The following is a 16,429-nucleotide window of genomic DNA, read 5'->3' on the forward strand; positions in this document are numbered from 1 at the left end:
AATTTTTAAGAATATTTAGATCATGGAAATGAGGTATCAAAATATTAGATACCTTAAAAAACCTGAATAAATAGTAAATAAACATTTTCTAACAAGAAGTGCAGAGTAACAAGTAGAAAAAAAGATGGAGATGGAGATTTTTCCGTCTACAGATTTTTCCCTGACCTTCTTTTCTCTGTAAATTAAGGGTGCACACTATTGCTGAAAAACACAATCACTACTTAGCAGTCAGATGTCTGTATGCACAAAGACACAGATCCCTAAACAAGGTCATATCTGCAGATGAAACTTTTTTTTGTAGAAGCATTTTTTTAAATTTGAACTAGCACCTCATGACTACACCACGTTATGTACGAGAAGCTGCAAAAGACACAGGCGCAAGTGGAATGCACAAAACATGGTGACATTAATTTTTAAGTAAATATAATGGGCGATATATTGCGTCACCAAAAATGATTGTGGTCATGTACATATATTGCAGGATAAGTGGATATATTGATTTTTGCGACAGGCCTAACCAGGACCAAACCATTTTCCTTTTTGGTCCGGACCAAATGAACCAAGTGAACCGAACTACAAGGGTGAACTGTGAACACACCCTAAGTCACCTAAATTACTACTAACTGCCCCAAATGTGAAACAGACTAATTTCACCAGGTCGAATACCCCATATCTGTTTGTGTGATTGCTTTCCAACGACGCATCAAACAGGTGCAGCTGAAGGGACAGCCTTGTGCCTCAGTCTTGTGGTTTGCATTACCATCGCTCTCCTGTTACTGTGTGAATCTCACTGTTAGCTAACTTTGTTGGCAGACAGCTGTGCATCCTACTGTACTCAGATGTGCCAAATGTGTCCCCTGCAATCTTGAACTGTCATATTACCATGAGGCCTCAATTCTCGGAAGACGTTTTCAGGTCACGTTGTGCAGATTAAGATTTAAGCCTCCTTTTTGACACTAAATGTTTTATTCAGTACCTCATTTCAACACCTCCTTCTTGAAGTTTAGCTTTACAGATTGTTTTGTTCATTGTAGGGCGAGGACAGTAAGGTTACACGACCCAAGAGACCAAGTTGTTGACTCAAGTTGTTGACATGTTCCCTGCAGTGTTAGATGATATCCTGTATCCTCCCTTCATTGAGTACATCACAGTGTCAATTCAGCCAACACAAGACACGAGATTTTGTCAGATTTGTCTTAAATTAAACAACACTTAGAGTCACGTTTCTTCAGTCTGAAAATATGTGTATTTGTCTTTCCTCAGTTGCACAATGAGGACGAGCCCTCTGAAGGAGCCGCAGGTGCCGAGCCGTCCACATCCTCCCAGGCCGCTGCCGCTGTCGTAGGCATCAGCAACCCCGCAATGGATGCGGAAGCTCCGCCTCCTCCTTATACCAGCGTGGTGCTTGGAGCAACAGCTGCACCAGGTACAGACACCTGGAAAAAGTTATTATTTCCAGAGTTAGAGCAGGAATCTACTAGATTCAGTATGGCAATATTATAACGACATCATCGTTGTTAATCGACAGTAATGTGGTTTTGTTGAAGCCATCAATTTGCATTATTTCAACTGGTATTTTAAATAATCGTGTTTGATGGGAATCCCTGGTGAAAAAATGACTTTACCCATGATGCTGTAAAGAAAATGTAGAAAATTTTATCTGAAAACGTTAGGGTTGTCAGTCAAAATGAATTAATCTTTGGTAGGGATGTAACGATTAGCTGCGAGCTGGTTAGAAATCGATTCAAATATGTGACTATTCAAATCGGTTGAGATGCTAAACCAATCGCGATTAATTTAGGTGTAGGAGTTTATAAGAATCCATGTCTGAGGGGAACTTACTGTCTTTAGAAAAGTTTAGATGGTATTATTTTAGTTTCCTCTTGCCTCTGTATAATGCATATTGAAGTTCATATGTGCAGCCCTGCTTTGTTTACAGCGGAAACCAAGGAAACACTTTAAGCGCCACCTGCTGGCAGAGAGTGAATCTGCGTCTCATTCAGCTCAGCTTTCACGCAGTTATTTTTTATGTATAGTTTCACAAAACTGAAGTCAAACCATTCTGTTTTTGCTTCAAATTTCGAAATTATACAATCTAATTTAGATTAACGAATCGAATTGTGAGTTGAGTGAATCGTTACATCCCTAATCTTTGGTAATGTTAGTTAATGAAAATACAGTCGTTCATTATTAGTTCGTTAATTCACAGTGCATTAACTAATGTTGACAAGCACAACCTTTGATTTTAATAATGCATTAATAAATGTTGAAATTAAGTAAGATAAATAAATGCTGTAGAAGTATTGTTCATTCTTAGTTAATGTTAACTAATGAACCTTATTTTAAAGTGTTACCAAAAAACGTACCGATCCAAGTGGCAGCACTTAAGACTAAAATTATAAATTTAAATTACTTAAATTACTGCATTGTTGTGTGGTTGCTAGGTGGCTAGTTATTGACTCAAGTCTAAAGTAGTGGTCGACTGATATATCGCCAAGGCCGATATATCGGTCGATATCTGCCATTTTTCAAATATCGGCATTGGCCGATAAGTTTTTCTGTTTGGCCGATTTGTTAGAGGCGGGACTTTTATTTTGACGGCGCAGAGAACGGCTGTGGCAGCGCCTGAGCACACAGTGCTCACATTCTCCTTCTTGTTCGCTGTTGTCATTCAGTTCTGTCTAATACGGATAGAAGTCTGTCTAATAATCAGATAAAATTGTTAAACAAAGGAATTAAAATGTATACAAAAAAGTATTATAACGATTGATTTAATATTATTAAAGGCAAACATTATAATACTTTCTTGTTTGCTGTCAGCATTCCGCAAATACGCATTTATATAATTTAAACAAATCTTTGAATGACTAATGAACATTTAATTTCACAAACCTTGCAGACTTAGTTGAATCTAGTTGAGATCTTGTGAAGTCTGCATGTGACCTGCATGATCGCGTGTTCGTGTGGTCCGTGTGAATTGAATATGGACAGGAGGAGAGTTCAGCTTCACCGGAGACGCGCGATAGACAAACTTTAAACTCGTGACTGATTTCAAATTATGCTGCACATTATGTATTTGCCCACTGTCATATTCATGTCATTTTCACTGTGTGCTGTATGTAAAATGAGAGTTACCTTGGCTTTATTTGAAAAAATATGATTCCCAATGCACACAAACTTCCCAGAATACTGAGTGCCCTGTTGGTAACAGTGTTTACTTCCTTTTTAATTATATTTTTATTAAATGTTTATATATTTGTGAAAAATACTTTGTCTTCTAGAGTATAAATAAGTATGTTTATTTTACACGTTTATTTTTTAATCCATTTTCGAATGATTTCAAATTTCTTAAATGTGAATTAAAATAAATAAAATTATATCGGCTTTATATCGGCCATCGGCCACCCTGCGTTACAAGATATCGGCATCGGTATCGGCTGTCAAAAAACCCATATCGGTCGACCACTAGTCTAAAAGCGCCAAGTTTGATGATATTCTGGTCTCAGTATATGTCTGTCAGTTGTTTTAGCAACCATAAGGCGAAATTCATAAGTCTGATCACTGCATGGCAAGTTATGCATCACCGTTTGGTACTTTGCATTATAGGCTTATTTACATTTCCAAATATGAGCAATAGTAATTGTGCTTGACTCGGTGTTAGGAAGACTCATTGTTTGGAAGACTCATAGCTAGAAATGTGTGGCGTATGGCTGACCTGTGTTTTTTTTTATCGCTTTTTAGAGAGCACATTTCCGGGGGACTTTCCCGTTCCTCCACCATACAGCGTTGCCACGTCTCTGCCCACTTACGATGAGGCAGAGAAGGCCAAAGCGGCAGCCATGGCTGCCTCAGCGGTGGAGGTCATTCCACGAGTGAGTATCTCACCTGCCTACGCACCCACACATTCTGCGAAACCAAACACCAAGCCCTCGATTCGCACAACTTTCCACTGCGGCTTTGGTAGAGTCTAAAACATTGCCTCAAAGGAAAGTAAATTGCTGTAGTAATGCTGGTATGATTTAATGATGACTAAAATGAAGTGGGACATCTCTTATAATCATGTCTGATTAGCTTTTAGCAGTAACATTAAGATAACCTTTTTGAGGATGTGGTGTGCCATAAAAACCATGACCTAGAAAGAGAATCCCTCAGATACTCTGAGCTCAGATCAAGAAGTGTTATATAATGTGGCCCCAAAAAGTATTTGGACACTCTTAAGATTGTCTGAATTTCATTGCATTAGATAACCGGATGACAAACCAAAGGTCATCTGTAAACAAAGGATGCTTTTCTCAGAAGTAAATTCCTTTTTCTGAGCCTTTTTTTTTGCAATGACCTTCAGTGCAGTCCCAAGTTGATTTTTACTTTTGAAATACTTACTGAATGCTGTGACTATATTAAAAAAAGAAAAAGAAAAAAGGCTTTTAGTGTTACAGGATCCTTCAGAAATCTTTCTAATATGCTGATTTCAAAGAAAGATTTCTTCTTATAATCAATGTTATAAACAGTTGTGCTGCTTAATATTTTTGTGGAAACTATGATACACCACTCAAATGTTTAGGTTAAGTAAAAAAAGTAATTACAATAGAAATTAATTATTTTTTTCAGGACACATTAAACTGATTAAAAATGACGGTAAAAACCTTTATAATGGTACATAAGTATCACAAAAAATATTAAGCAGAAAAATCTGTTTTCAGCATTGATAATAAGAATGAATAATAATTTAACACAAATAATGATTAATAACAATTAAGCACCAAGTTTTTCTGAAGGATCATGTGACACTGAATAATGGCTGCTAAAAAAAATCAGCTTTGTGTCACAGGAATAAATTATATATTTAAATATATTCAAATAGGAAAGCCTTGGTGAGCATAAGAGGCCTCTTATGTTTTGAGACTTCTCTAAAACATTAAAACATTAATAACATTAACATTTTAATTATTCCAAACTTTTGACCAGTAGTGTATATTTAATGATATATATTTATATATATTTATTAACAGTTCTTTTTGGTCCTCGAATCTGATTGGCTGAGAGGAGTGTGACATTCTAATGATGACAGAACTCCAACCGTTTCACCATTTGTATCACTCCGCTTGCAGTATTTCTCACAGCGAGTGTCATGGCGGATGCCCAAATCCACTATAATTTTAAAAATAATACTGTTTTTGTGTCACATAATGTAGTTTTAAGAGTTTTTTAGGTGAGAATGTACTTGTTTAGACTTCAAATATGCGGTTTGTAAATAAAGATAACGTCTATTTGAAAATTTGCTTCGATATTTTCAGAGATGTGAGCTCCAGGACGTCAGCAGCCGTTCAGCGCTTATGAACCTGCCGAGAGCAGCTTTACTTCGGCCAGTTCTTCTGAAATTTGCCGCTGGCTCTGATGTCTCTATAGTGGTTAAACATGAGATTATTAATTTTGGGAGATAATTCATTTTGGGTAAATCTAACAGGCAGTCTTTGTAAAAAAAAACAAACAAAGAAAACCTTACAGCTGCATGAGTCGTGACTGTCACGTTAGCTTGATGGAACCAAACTCCCCTTGTGATTATAAAACGTAAGACAGTACCCAGATTTGAAGACTACAGTAAGATTTAACTTCTACTGTTAATAAGATTTTGGTAGGCTACTATTAGATGGATAGCCTAAATGTCCTAATTCAGATAGGCTAACGTTACCTGTTTTTTTTTTTTGAATGGTATATCAAAAAGTGTATATTTTTTAAATGTGATTGTTGGTACATTTGACCAGTTTTAAAAATTAAAATAGGAAAAATATGCAATATGAAAATAATTGAAGACAAAATGTGTTTTACTGAGAAAAAACAAGATTTGGTTTTTAAAAAGCCTTTTTCCAAAAGGTACATCTGGGAAAAGGGGGGTCGTCTTATAATCAGGGTTGTCTTATATTCGGGCCAATACGGTAATTTTAGTAATAGTTAGATTGGGCAGGCCCCTAGATCAGTCTGTGCAGCGCCGCTTCAAGCCGAACACACCTAATTATTATTGAACAATTGCAAATAGCAGATACCTTAATTTATGTGATGTGTGTACAGCTAGGCATCTTTGGTTTCCTCTTTTTGTGTAATTTAGATGGAAAATGTGTGCCTTTTTATCGTTTGCGTCACTTATCAAAAGTTGCCAAATAAATAATAAAAAAAAAAAAGCTAAATTTGTTGCAAGGTGCTTTTGGAAGAAAAAAATTTGCTACGGTAATCTGAAAAGTTGCTAAATCTAGCAACAACATTGCTAAGTTGGCAACACTGCGCACAAAAAAGGGTTTTTAAAGACACTGTTGCTCGTGCCTAAGGCCGATATACAGCACATATCGCACTGCTACTCGTGTGATATTGCTCAGTTCTAGCAGTTGTAGATTGAGAACCTAAGTGCTCGAACCCTGTTATGAAATCACTTCAGAAACAAAGAATGAATTAGAACATTATTCAAGACTTGTTATACAACCTCAGCAGCTCTGTTTTGAGCTGCGGTAGCAATGTGGAGCTGGACTGAGTGCTTACAAAGGCGTAGGCTGGATCTTAAAGGAGTAGTTCACACAAAAATGAAAATTGTGCCATTTTCTCACCCTCATGTCATTCCAAGCCAGTGGAACATAAACATGTTGTGCAGAATGTTGATACTGTGCAGAATTCATACAGTGAAAGTCAGTGGCTACCGGGAAGTCCAGTTCAAAAAAGTACCATAAAAGTAGTCCTGCAGTCAAATTCACATCTTGTGTGCTGCATTTTGAAGCCATGCAAATGTTGTTTAGTGAAAAGACGAATATCTAATTTTTTTTAGATGCCTCTCTTATTTTTGTCAGATCCAAATGACGATGTTGAACCTGGAGGTGGAAAAAAACAAAACAAAAAAACTTGTTTTTATTTCAACTAGTTGCCAAGGCCAATAAAATGAATGGAAACTATGTAGACATAAACACACACACACACACACACACACACACACACACACACACACCAAAATTAGAAAAATGTAACCAAAAATATTAACAAAAACTATAATAGCATCTCAATGATATTAATATATCCCTGCTTCAGAAGACTTAATATTTAGTTTCCATTGATACATTATTTTATTCCCACTTACAGCACTGTATTGTTAGATGTATTAAATCAATTTAAATATTAACATTAATTTTATTTTTTTGTTTATTTATTTTAACAGGTTTTTCCCAAACTTTTCCACAGACTCCAGTTGAGACTACTTTTATGATTTATTTCTGGTGAACTTTTCCCTTTGCATGCAAAATGGTTAATAATTGTGCAGAATATCTAGCCCTTGAACTGGATGCTTAACCTCAGGTTGCTCTGAATGGACTGACTCTGCTAGTGCACTTGAAGTGTCTTTGAATGAAAGTGTTTGCTGAAAGGAAAGTAATCAGGAATTACGAGCTCTTTCAAAAAATTCAGTAGAGAGAAAATTGCAATACTTTGTCAAGGTTTTAACATCAATATATAAGTTATTTAGTCTTTCATAACCATTTTCCACCTCTCTGACCCTTACTTAAACAGTTTTTGCTACTGTTCCTGCTATAAGTAAATGACCTCTGTTGTGGTTGGCTAATGTCTTTGTATCATTTTAGTATACTGTTGTTTATCAAGGCTGGTCCAGTTGCTGATGTGTAAACATTGAGGTTGCATCACAACCATGGTGATTTCTCAGCAGCTTTTGCCTTCTAATATGCTTCTAAAACACTTCTTTTTATCCATTTCTTTTTATCCATCTACTTGTTGAAAAGGATGAGGATTTTCCGGTTCGGGATGACTTCAGTGATGCTGATCAGCTGAGGGTGGGAAATGATGGAATCTTTATGCTGGCCTTCTTCAGTAAGTGTGTATGTTTGTAATAGCATACTATTATAACCATGATAAACTGCATTACAGTTTTACACAAAACTAGATGTAAAATGCAAAATAACCATATTTAATTACAAAAGAGTGACTGGCCTGAATGAAACGTGCAGTTTACTAGGGTTTCATAAACCTTTTAGCATATGACAGGTTAAAGCATTTAGAATTTCATAATGCATATACTGCTCCACATACTTTTTTTTTCCAAATATGTAGATGACAGTATATACTGTGTAGTGTGCAGTATAATATTATGGCATTAGAAACAGCCTGGCTGCATCCAAAATTGCATACTCTGAGTAGGTACTTATTTTGAATAAGTGTGTACTTTGCGACCGCTTAAAAGGATGTTCTATATAGTATGAAAGTGTGTAGTATAAATGTAATCTGGACATCCTACATTCACCATGTTGTCATTATCACGTGACCTACCAGTGTCAGCTGCATCGCTTCACTACCATTCACTGCCACAAATCCTCTCCCATTGCCTCATGGGATAGTAAAGTGTCTATTGAATGCACATGTCAGGGGAGCATGTGATATCAGATGCAGCCACAGCCTCTGTGTGTTATTAGTGCTGTGTTTGCACCATCTGGTGGTGATGTATTGAACTTCAAGTATTTCTATAGACTGTATATCATGAACAGTCAGAAGCATAACACATTGCAGTGCTGTCCATCATAGTCCAGTCGTGTTTATTTAATGATTAGTCACGATTTCATTAACAGTTCATCACTATCTTTGTGATATATGTAAGCAGTCTTTCAAGTTTCAAAGTTTTTGTTTGTCTGCTCATAAAAACAATTACCATACAAAGGTATTTAAATGTACTTTAAATATATATCTTTGCTGTCATTCATCAATGCACCGTTCTCTTTCTGTTTGTGTAACCAGTGGCCTTTCTGTTCAACTGGATTGGGTTTTGCTTGTCTTTCTGTTTGACCAACACCATTGCGGGCCGATATGGTGCCATCTGCGGCTTTGGTCTCTCTCTTATCAAATGGATCCTCATTGTGCGGGTAAGTTAAAACTCGAAACCCACACAGGAGGATAAGAAGCTTAAAAAAAAAAAAAAAAAACTTTGTGGTTATCTTTGAGTGATAATTACCATGAATAAAATAGTGTGTTATGAATGTGAATTTAATCATTATTAAACAATGTTCAGCGGTATCATTCTTCTTTTCAGTTTTCAGATTATTTTACTGGATACTTCAATGGGCAGTACTGGCTCTGGTGGATTTTCCTTGTTCTTGGTAGGTTTTCCTGTGGACGTTAAGCAGGAATTTTGTAGTTTGTTTATCTGATAATATCAGAATGATGAGTGTTAAAGGGTTAGTTCACCCAAAAATGAAAATTCTGTCATTAATTACTCCCCCTCATGTCGTTCTAAACCCATAAGACCTCCGTTCATCTTCAGAACACAAATTAAGATATTTTTGATGAATTTGATGAACGTCTGACCCTCCCATAGACAGCAATGTAATTACCACGATCAAGGTCCAGAAACGTAGCAAGGAGATTGGTAAAATAATCCATGTGACATCAGGGGTTCAACCATAATTTTACGAAGCTACAAAAATACTTTTTGTATGCAAAGAAAACAAAAATAACGACTTTATTCAACAATTCATCTCCTCCGCGTCACCCTGGTGCCGTTTTGGAGAGTATCCACTGAACGCAAACAGCGTATGCTATTCTGTGTCAGCTGCGTCAGGCGGATACGTTGTTTTCGTTCAAATCAAAGAGTAAACAACATAGAAAACGTGTGACGCAGCTGACACAGAATAGCATACGCTGTTTATGTTCAGTGGATATTCTCTAAATTGGCACCAGGGTGATGCGGAGGAGACTAATTGTTGAATTGTTGTTTTCTTTGCGTACAAAAAGTATTCTCATAGCTTCATGAAATTACGGTTGAACCCCTGACGTCACATGGATTATTTTACCGATCTCCTTGCTACGTTTCTGTTTGTGTTCCGAAGATGAACGGAGGTCTTATGGCTTTAGAACGACATGAGGGTGAGTAATTAATGACAGAATTTTCATTTTTGGGTGAACTCTTTAAAATAGTTGTGAGAAGTTTTGAGTCATTCATCTGCAGTACTCTAGCACCATCTGCTGGTTGACTACATGATGACATGACTTTATTTTCAAAATGGAACTCAAAATACATGCTTTATTAATGTTTTTCATCAATAAATGCATTATGACTTAAATGCATTGTTAATTAGAGTAGATAATATTAACAAACAATAATCTTTGCATTAGTGTACTTGCTGCTGTGATAAGGCTGTTGTGGATTTGTGAATCTTGTAATTGTGTGAATAATAAGCCTGCCGTACCCTTTCTACTGCTATATTTGATATTCTCTTTAGGAATTAGGAATTATTGATGTTTGCTAACACCAGCTAGGCGTACTATTACTTTTCTAAGCGATTAGACTTTTGGGAAGCTCCCTTTACATTTTCTTTGGAGCATCTAGTTATTGACCTGTGACCTGTCTGTCATATACTCCAGGACTCCTGCTGTTCTTCAGAGGGTTTGTGAACTACCTGAAAGTGCGTAACATGTCAGAAAGCATGGTGTCTTCACTCCGAACCCGCTTCTTCCTCCTGTACTAGAGGTGAGGATGTCATCACACACACACACACACACACACACGCGCACACGCACATACATATATACAAATAATAAATATGTATAAATAATGTGTGTGTGTGTGTCAAGAATAGAGGTGTAATTATTTACTCGTGTCCCATAAGATAATAAGAAATAAGAAGATCATTATACTCGATTATTAAAGGCAAATAGCAAAAATAACAACTTTTTCCATATATCTCATAATCTCAATATGTGTGTTTGCTCTCAAATTACTTAAAAAAAGGGTAATTTTATTTATTTTAACCTGTTTTTGTGAAAAATGCTTTTACTGAGGCTGAATTATGGATTAGCATATTTGCTTGGCTTGATTTTGTTTGATGAAATGACATTGTAATTGATTTTCTGAGGTTTTATTATATTCATTATAATCGATTATTAAAGGTGCATTGCAATTTTTGCAAACCATGTAGCAAAAATAACGTCTTTCTACAAAGTAAAAAAAATAAAAAAAATTCCTGTCTGCTATTGTTCTTTCTGTCAACACAGAAGGCTTGAGTTTATCTTTCTGCTGTTACAGTAGCATCTGACTCTTTTTTTTTTTTTTTCTAAATGTTAAATATTTGGCTGTTTTTTTTTTCTTTTCTTTTTGATGTAGGGGTGTGCGATATATACCGTCTGCAATAATATCGTAATTGTTGTTTTAACGATGTGCGATTTGACATTATCGAGTATTTTGCAATAACCATTCAAAACACCCCATACAGAGCGCACGTATACATTACGTGAATTCTAGACTAGTTCGCGTGCACATTTAGAGTGTGTTCTTTCACTGCATGATTCAGTCTATTAAAATGCATTTAGAATGATCACAAATTCAAGACATGATGGCAGAACATGTTTATATTTATACCATTTCATATAGTTAATAATCAATTTCACACGAAGAGTGCCGTTTTTTCTCCAAATATTACCATGATTACACAAATGTGATATTGATTTTTTACAACAGTTCAATAAACAAGAAGTTAATTAAGAGACTTACGTTTTAGAGACCATATTGCCTGTTTTTGCACTATTTCGACAACAAAAATAATTCCAAACAAAGGCTGTTTTGCGTCTCTGAGCAACATGAGGGCGTTTCGTTCCTGAATGAATCAACCATTTAAATGATTCAGTTCAGTCGCAATGACTCACTTATTAACAGTGACTTGCTGCCACCTACTGGCGGTTTTAATTTCACATTCAAAGTATCTTTTATTATTTAAATAATTTCAAATATCAGTATTCAGTATTTTATGTTTAATATATCAAAACATTATTTTTATGAATTTGTAATTGCAGGTTAAATGCATTCATGTCTTGCATTAAACAGTGTGTAAATACATCTAAATGCCAATATAGAGTAAAAATAAGTTTAAACTTATTGGAAAAGATTAATTTCTCTCAGTGTGAACTGACCACCACACAGAATATGAAGAATATTAAGAACTTTAGGAGTCAGCTCTCCATGGCAGTCCTTAAGGTACCAGCACAATAACACACTCAGCAAAATATAGTCTAATTATCGTTATCGATAAAATCCCAGAAAATATCAAGATATTATTTTTTGTCAATATCGCACACCCCTAAGTGAGCCTAATTACTGTGGCTGTCATGTTATTTGTTGAATGTTGCTTTGAGAAGGAACACTTCCTCTTTGGTCAGGCATTACCTAATATGCATAATAACAAAGCAGGAAAATAGAATGCAAAACATGTGCATTTAAATCACTCTGGGAAATGACATTTGACTAGGACTAGAGGATATAACCAAAACATTATTTTTTGATATTTGAGATAACATATGTTATCTCAGTGTGTATGTATATGTGTGCAAGCCTCTCTCTTTCATATAGCCTGTTTTTGTGAAAAGTGCTTTTAGAGAGGCTGATTTATTCATTAACATATTTGCTTGCCTTGATTTTGTTTGACACAAAAATGGATTATGTGTTTGGTAAGTGCCAGGCAAATGCAAAAAGTAACAGACAGATTTAGCTTAAATTAAACTAGTAGTGCGATGTATTGTTGAACCTATATTTCTCATAAACTAGACAAAAATATCTGTTTGATAATTTTTTTAAAATAACTTTGACAGCAGGATTGAATGTTTGAGCTTGATATATGCAGTCAAACCTTCAATTTGTGTAAAATTTGATTACAGAGTTGCAATTTTATGATTTTGTGCAGGAACAGAGTTCCATACAAAATGTGGGACATAGATAAATATAATGTTTTTGGTCATTAAAATGAGTTAATTAAAAATATTTCTTAGTACAATCAATTGAATAAAAATGCAACGGATTATGTCAAAATAATGGCATCGTTGTACAGTTTTAATTTTTAGATACAGTCAAGAATGTAAAAAAGCTAGAAAACTAGTTAGTTCTCATGCTAAGTTAGTAGTTCATCTAACTAATAGGTCTCACAAATATAAAATGAGATTTGTGTCTTAAAAAAAAGTCAATTAACTTTTTTTTTTTGTACCCTATTGTGGAAGAGCCTTTTATTAAAGTAACACATTGAAGCATGTTAAGCATTTTTTTTCTTGGCTTGAATTTGTTCCAAACCAACACAAGAACTGATTATGCTTTTGTTAACTTGGACATGCAAGGCGGATGTAATTTGCTTCATTGATAATGGCTCTCATAACCTTGCTTATATGCAGTTTACACAATGAAGGCCATGGTGGCAAACCTCCAAAAAACAAGGTTCTCTCTCATTCACTCTGTCTCTCTCAAGGTCGCCTCGACAAAACGTTCCTCCCTAATGTGAAATTCCTTGATGATTTGCAACTCGTCAAATGAACTGGACTGGATCCCACTGAGGGGAAGAGGAAGACGAGAAAAAAGAAAACTAATATCTCTGCCAAAAGTTCTGAACCGAACTCAGTAAAAGCGGAAGGTTTTTCTGCACTCCGAACGAGTGCAAATCAGCTCTTGATATCATAACTTCCCAGTTAGCCTCAGCACATATATTTCTGGTTTATTACTAGATTTTGACAAGACAAAAAAAAAAAAAATCCCTTAATGGTTAATCTTTCCACACACTGCATGCAGAGTAATGGATTTGTATACTTGGGTTGGAAAAACTGCAAAAGATCACTAGAAATATGCAGCCAAGACATCCTATGCAATGTCTTTTACCAAACTGGGTTAGCAGTCTTAGATGGATGAAACTAGATTAGTTTAATTCTCTTTGCTTCTTTGCATCCAAGGCCTTGGCAAGTTTGATTGCATTGCAGTATTAATATACCAAGTTTAGATTAATATACAAGTTTAGTAACTTTAGCTAAATGGTCAAGCTAATGGCGATGTAAAGTACAATTGCACAGTTTCTCTTCTTCTTAAGTTGTGTCTCGCTTAACTTTATAGTAAATGATTAAGTAACTTCATTGATGTGTTTCAAACTGGAAATGGAATTTGTACTTATCCTAAAATATATATTTGCCTTTTGCACCTTCAGTTTTTCCCCATTTTTTTATGGTTCTTGGTTGTTTTAAGTTGTGACTTTGCTCAAGCTGTGACCTGCCTAGATGACTTTAGTTACTTGAATGCCTGAATGCTACTGTCATTTGTTTCTATTCATCACAAGCATCTTCAGCAATATCGGATATTAAAAGAAATGCATGGTTAACTCGGTTACAGCAGTTTAAATGACTAATCCAGTAAACAACAAAAAAAACAAACAAAAAAAACAAATGAATTTTGTTAGAATAATTGATATTTTGGATATTCTCTGATTGGCAGAGATGATTGTGTGCTATGTTTATTCTCTTGTCTTGCATAATGCCAATAACATTTGAAATCCCAGGTACATTTCTATGGGCCTGTTGTTTAAAAATAGACTCTTTTTTTTTTAATTTCGTTTTAATTTCTAATTTTAATTTAATTCCTAGCCTAAACAGTTTTTGCACGTGTTATTTCATGCAATGCAATGCATGCAATTATTTAATATCCCAGGTACATTTCTATGGGCCTGTTGTTTAAAAATAGACTCTTTTTTTTTTTATTTCGTTTTAATTTCTAATTTTAATTTAATTCCTAGCCTAAACAGTTTTTGCACGTGTTATTTCATGCAATGCAATGCATGCAATTATTTAATGTTATTCAAAAATAAATAAATAAAAACAAACAAATAAATAAATAAATAAAATGGTAAAAATCTTCAAAACGCACTTGCTCCGCCTCTAAAATTATCTTTTTTTTTTTTTTTTTTTTTTTTTTTGGGGTGTCGTCATCTAGGTAATGCAGGTGGGGAAGATAATGTTAACTAATAGCCAAAGAGCTCTTTAGTTATTGTTTAAATCTGGTCAATATATTAACAAACCATGGCAGTAATAGCTATTAATGATAGGTTTGAAAAAGAACTGAAATGTCAGAAATTGGGATGCACTGAGATGCTTCAACCTTCACATCCCGATCAAAAAGCTTAGTAGCCATCCATTTTTTTTCCCCCTCGTTGAGAATTCCATTTCCAAAATATTATGTTGTGGAAGTAATATGGGTTGCGAATGCCATTTCATTTGGACTGTATACTCACTACATGTGATTCATTTTAGCTTTTATAATGCCACTGTAATTATGAGTATTTAATTGATTAGTTGTTTGGAAATCATACCAGTTGTTACACTTGAGAAATATTTGTTAACATGATAGTGCTGTATCCTTCTGAAATGCAGCATTTACAGAGAAGATAAGTAAAGAGTCATTTTAATATTTGCTCTTAATTGTGATTGCTTATGTTACATTGTTTTTATATGACAAATTAACTGCCCCCTTAGAATAATTTACCATAGTAAGCATAGTTTCTGCCCAAATGCTTTTGTTACTCCAGTAAAACAAGAATAGTTTATTCTCCTTCAAACCATGTGAGAAGCTTCAGAATCATATTTGATCGCATGCACAGGTACGGATAGGAATGTCAGGGGCTGGGTCTCAACCTGCACTCACAGCCTGCATGTTTTTTTCCCTGTTCATTCTGAATTGCTGGGCCTTAACACTGTGGAGATATGCAACCAAACAAAATGAACAAATCTATCTAGTTTGGTCACACTGCACTCTTCATTTGCATTGATAGCTGCAAACTTGCATTGCAACAAAACTAAATTGCTCCAATTATAGTTAAGGCACAGCAAAGGAACAATGGCTTGATCTCTCCTGCTATTGCAATGTAGACAGAGTGAACGTAGAATGTAGACATACACAACTTGGACACGTTGTTTGCTCTCAGAGGGTCAAGGGACGTTCACAGTGACTTACAGTGACAAAACAACCAAGTCTTTAATTATTTTGATTTGATTTGTCGCATCTCTCCCCTTAGGTTAAGGGCATGTGCAATCTTGCAGCAATTTAATCACAGTAAAGGTGGTTGCCATCAAACGTAACTATTCACTCTTATTGGTAGTTGCTACATCAAAATGCTTTTAAAAATTAATATCTTTTCATTTAAAAAAAAAAAAAATTATTTGTTAATTTGATTATATCGTTTGTATTTTACTCTCTTTTATTGGTAGTAAATGCGTCTTAATGCTGCGCATTTGCATAAAGAAAAGAAGAAAAAAGCCACCTTTAATAACAAAATTATTTATGACTCTAAAGAACTTCAAAGAATATCATATGGTATCACCATGGAGCCACCACATCCAAAAATCCATGCTCAGGTGATGATCATTCATTCAGTTTTGTTGCATCTCTCCTTCTTGGTCAAGACAGTGATTAATGTACATTCACACAGCAATTTAATCATTATAATGTTGATTGACATGTAAGCATAACTACCTGCTCTCATTGGAAATTGCTGCATTGTAATACTACTCGTATGCATAAAGTACAATTAAAAAGTACAAAAAGGCCACCAAAAATACATTTTTTCGATTAATTTATTTTTGTTGTTTTTTTCATTTTATATATATA

General features: G+C 35.0%; 1 protein-coding gene across 1 annotated transcript in view; it reads left to right on the top strand.

Moving 5' to 3' along the window:
- The window catches only part of LOC107676059 (NEDD4 family-interacting protein 2-like), a 20,963-nt gene extending 6,615 nt beyond the window's left edge, over positions 1-14,348 (top strand). Inside the window, exons 2-8 of the mRNA XM_016470581.1 lie at positions 1,264-1,426; positions 3,742-3,872; positions 7,767-7,854; positions 8,773-8,897; positions 9,065-9,131; positions 10,396-10,501; positions 13,257-14,348. Coding sequence (XP_016326067.1) covers positions 1,264-1,426; positions 3,742-3,872; positions 7,767-7,854; positions 8,773-8,897; positions 9,065-9,131; positions 10,396-10,499 — 678 coding nt within the window. The 3' untranslated portion in view covers positions 10,500-10,501; positions 13,257-14,348. The remainder of the gene's footprint in view (positions 1-1,263; positions 1,427-3,741; positions 3,873-7,766; positions 7,855-8,772; positions 8,898-9,064; positions 9,132-10,395; positions 10,502-13,256) is intronic.
- The last annotated feature ends 2,081 nt before the right edge of the window (positions 14,349-16,429 follow it).

The sequence above is a fragment of the Sinocyclocheilus anshuiensis genome, unplaced genomic scaffold (assembly GCF_001515605.1).
Source record: "Sinocyclocheilus anshuiensis isolate Anshui unplaced genomic scaffold, SAMN03320099.WGS_v1.1 scaffold1744, whole genome shotgun sequence".
Lineage (NCBI taxonomy): Eukaryota > Metazoa > Chordata > Actinopteri > Cypriniformes > Cyprinidae > Sinocyclocheilus > Sinocyclocheilus anshuiensis.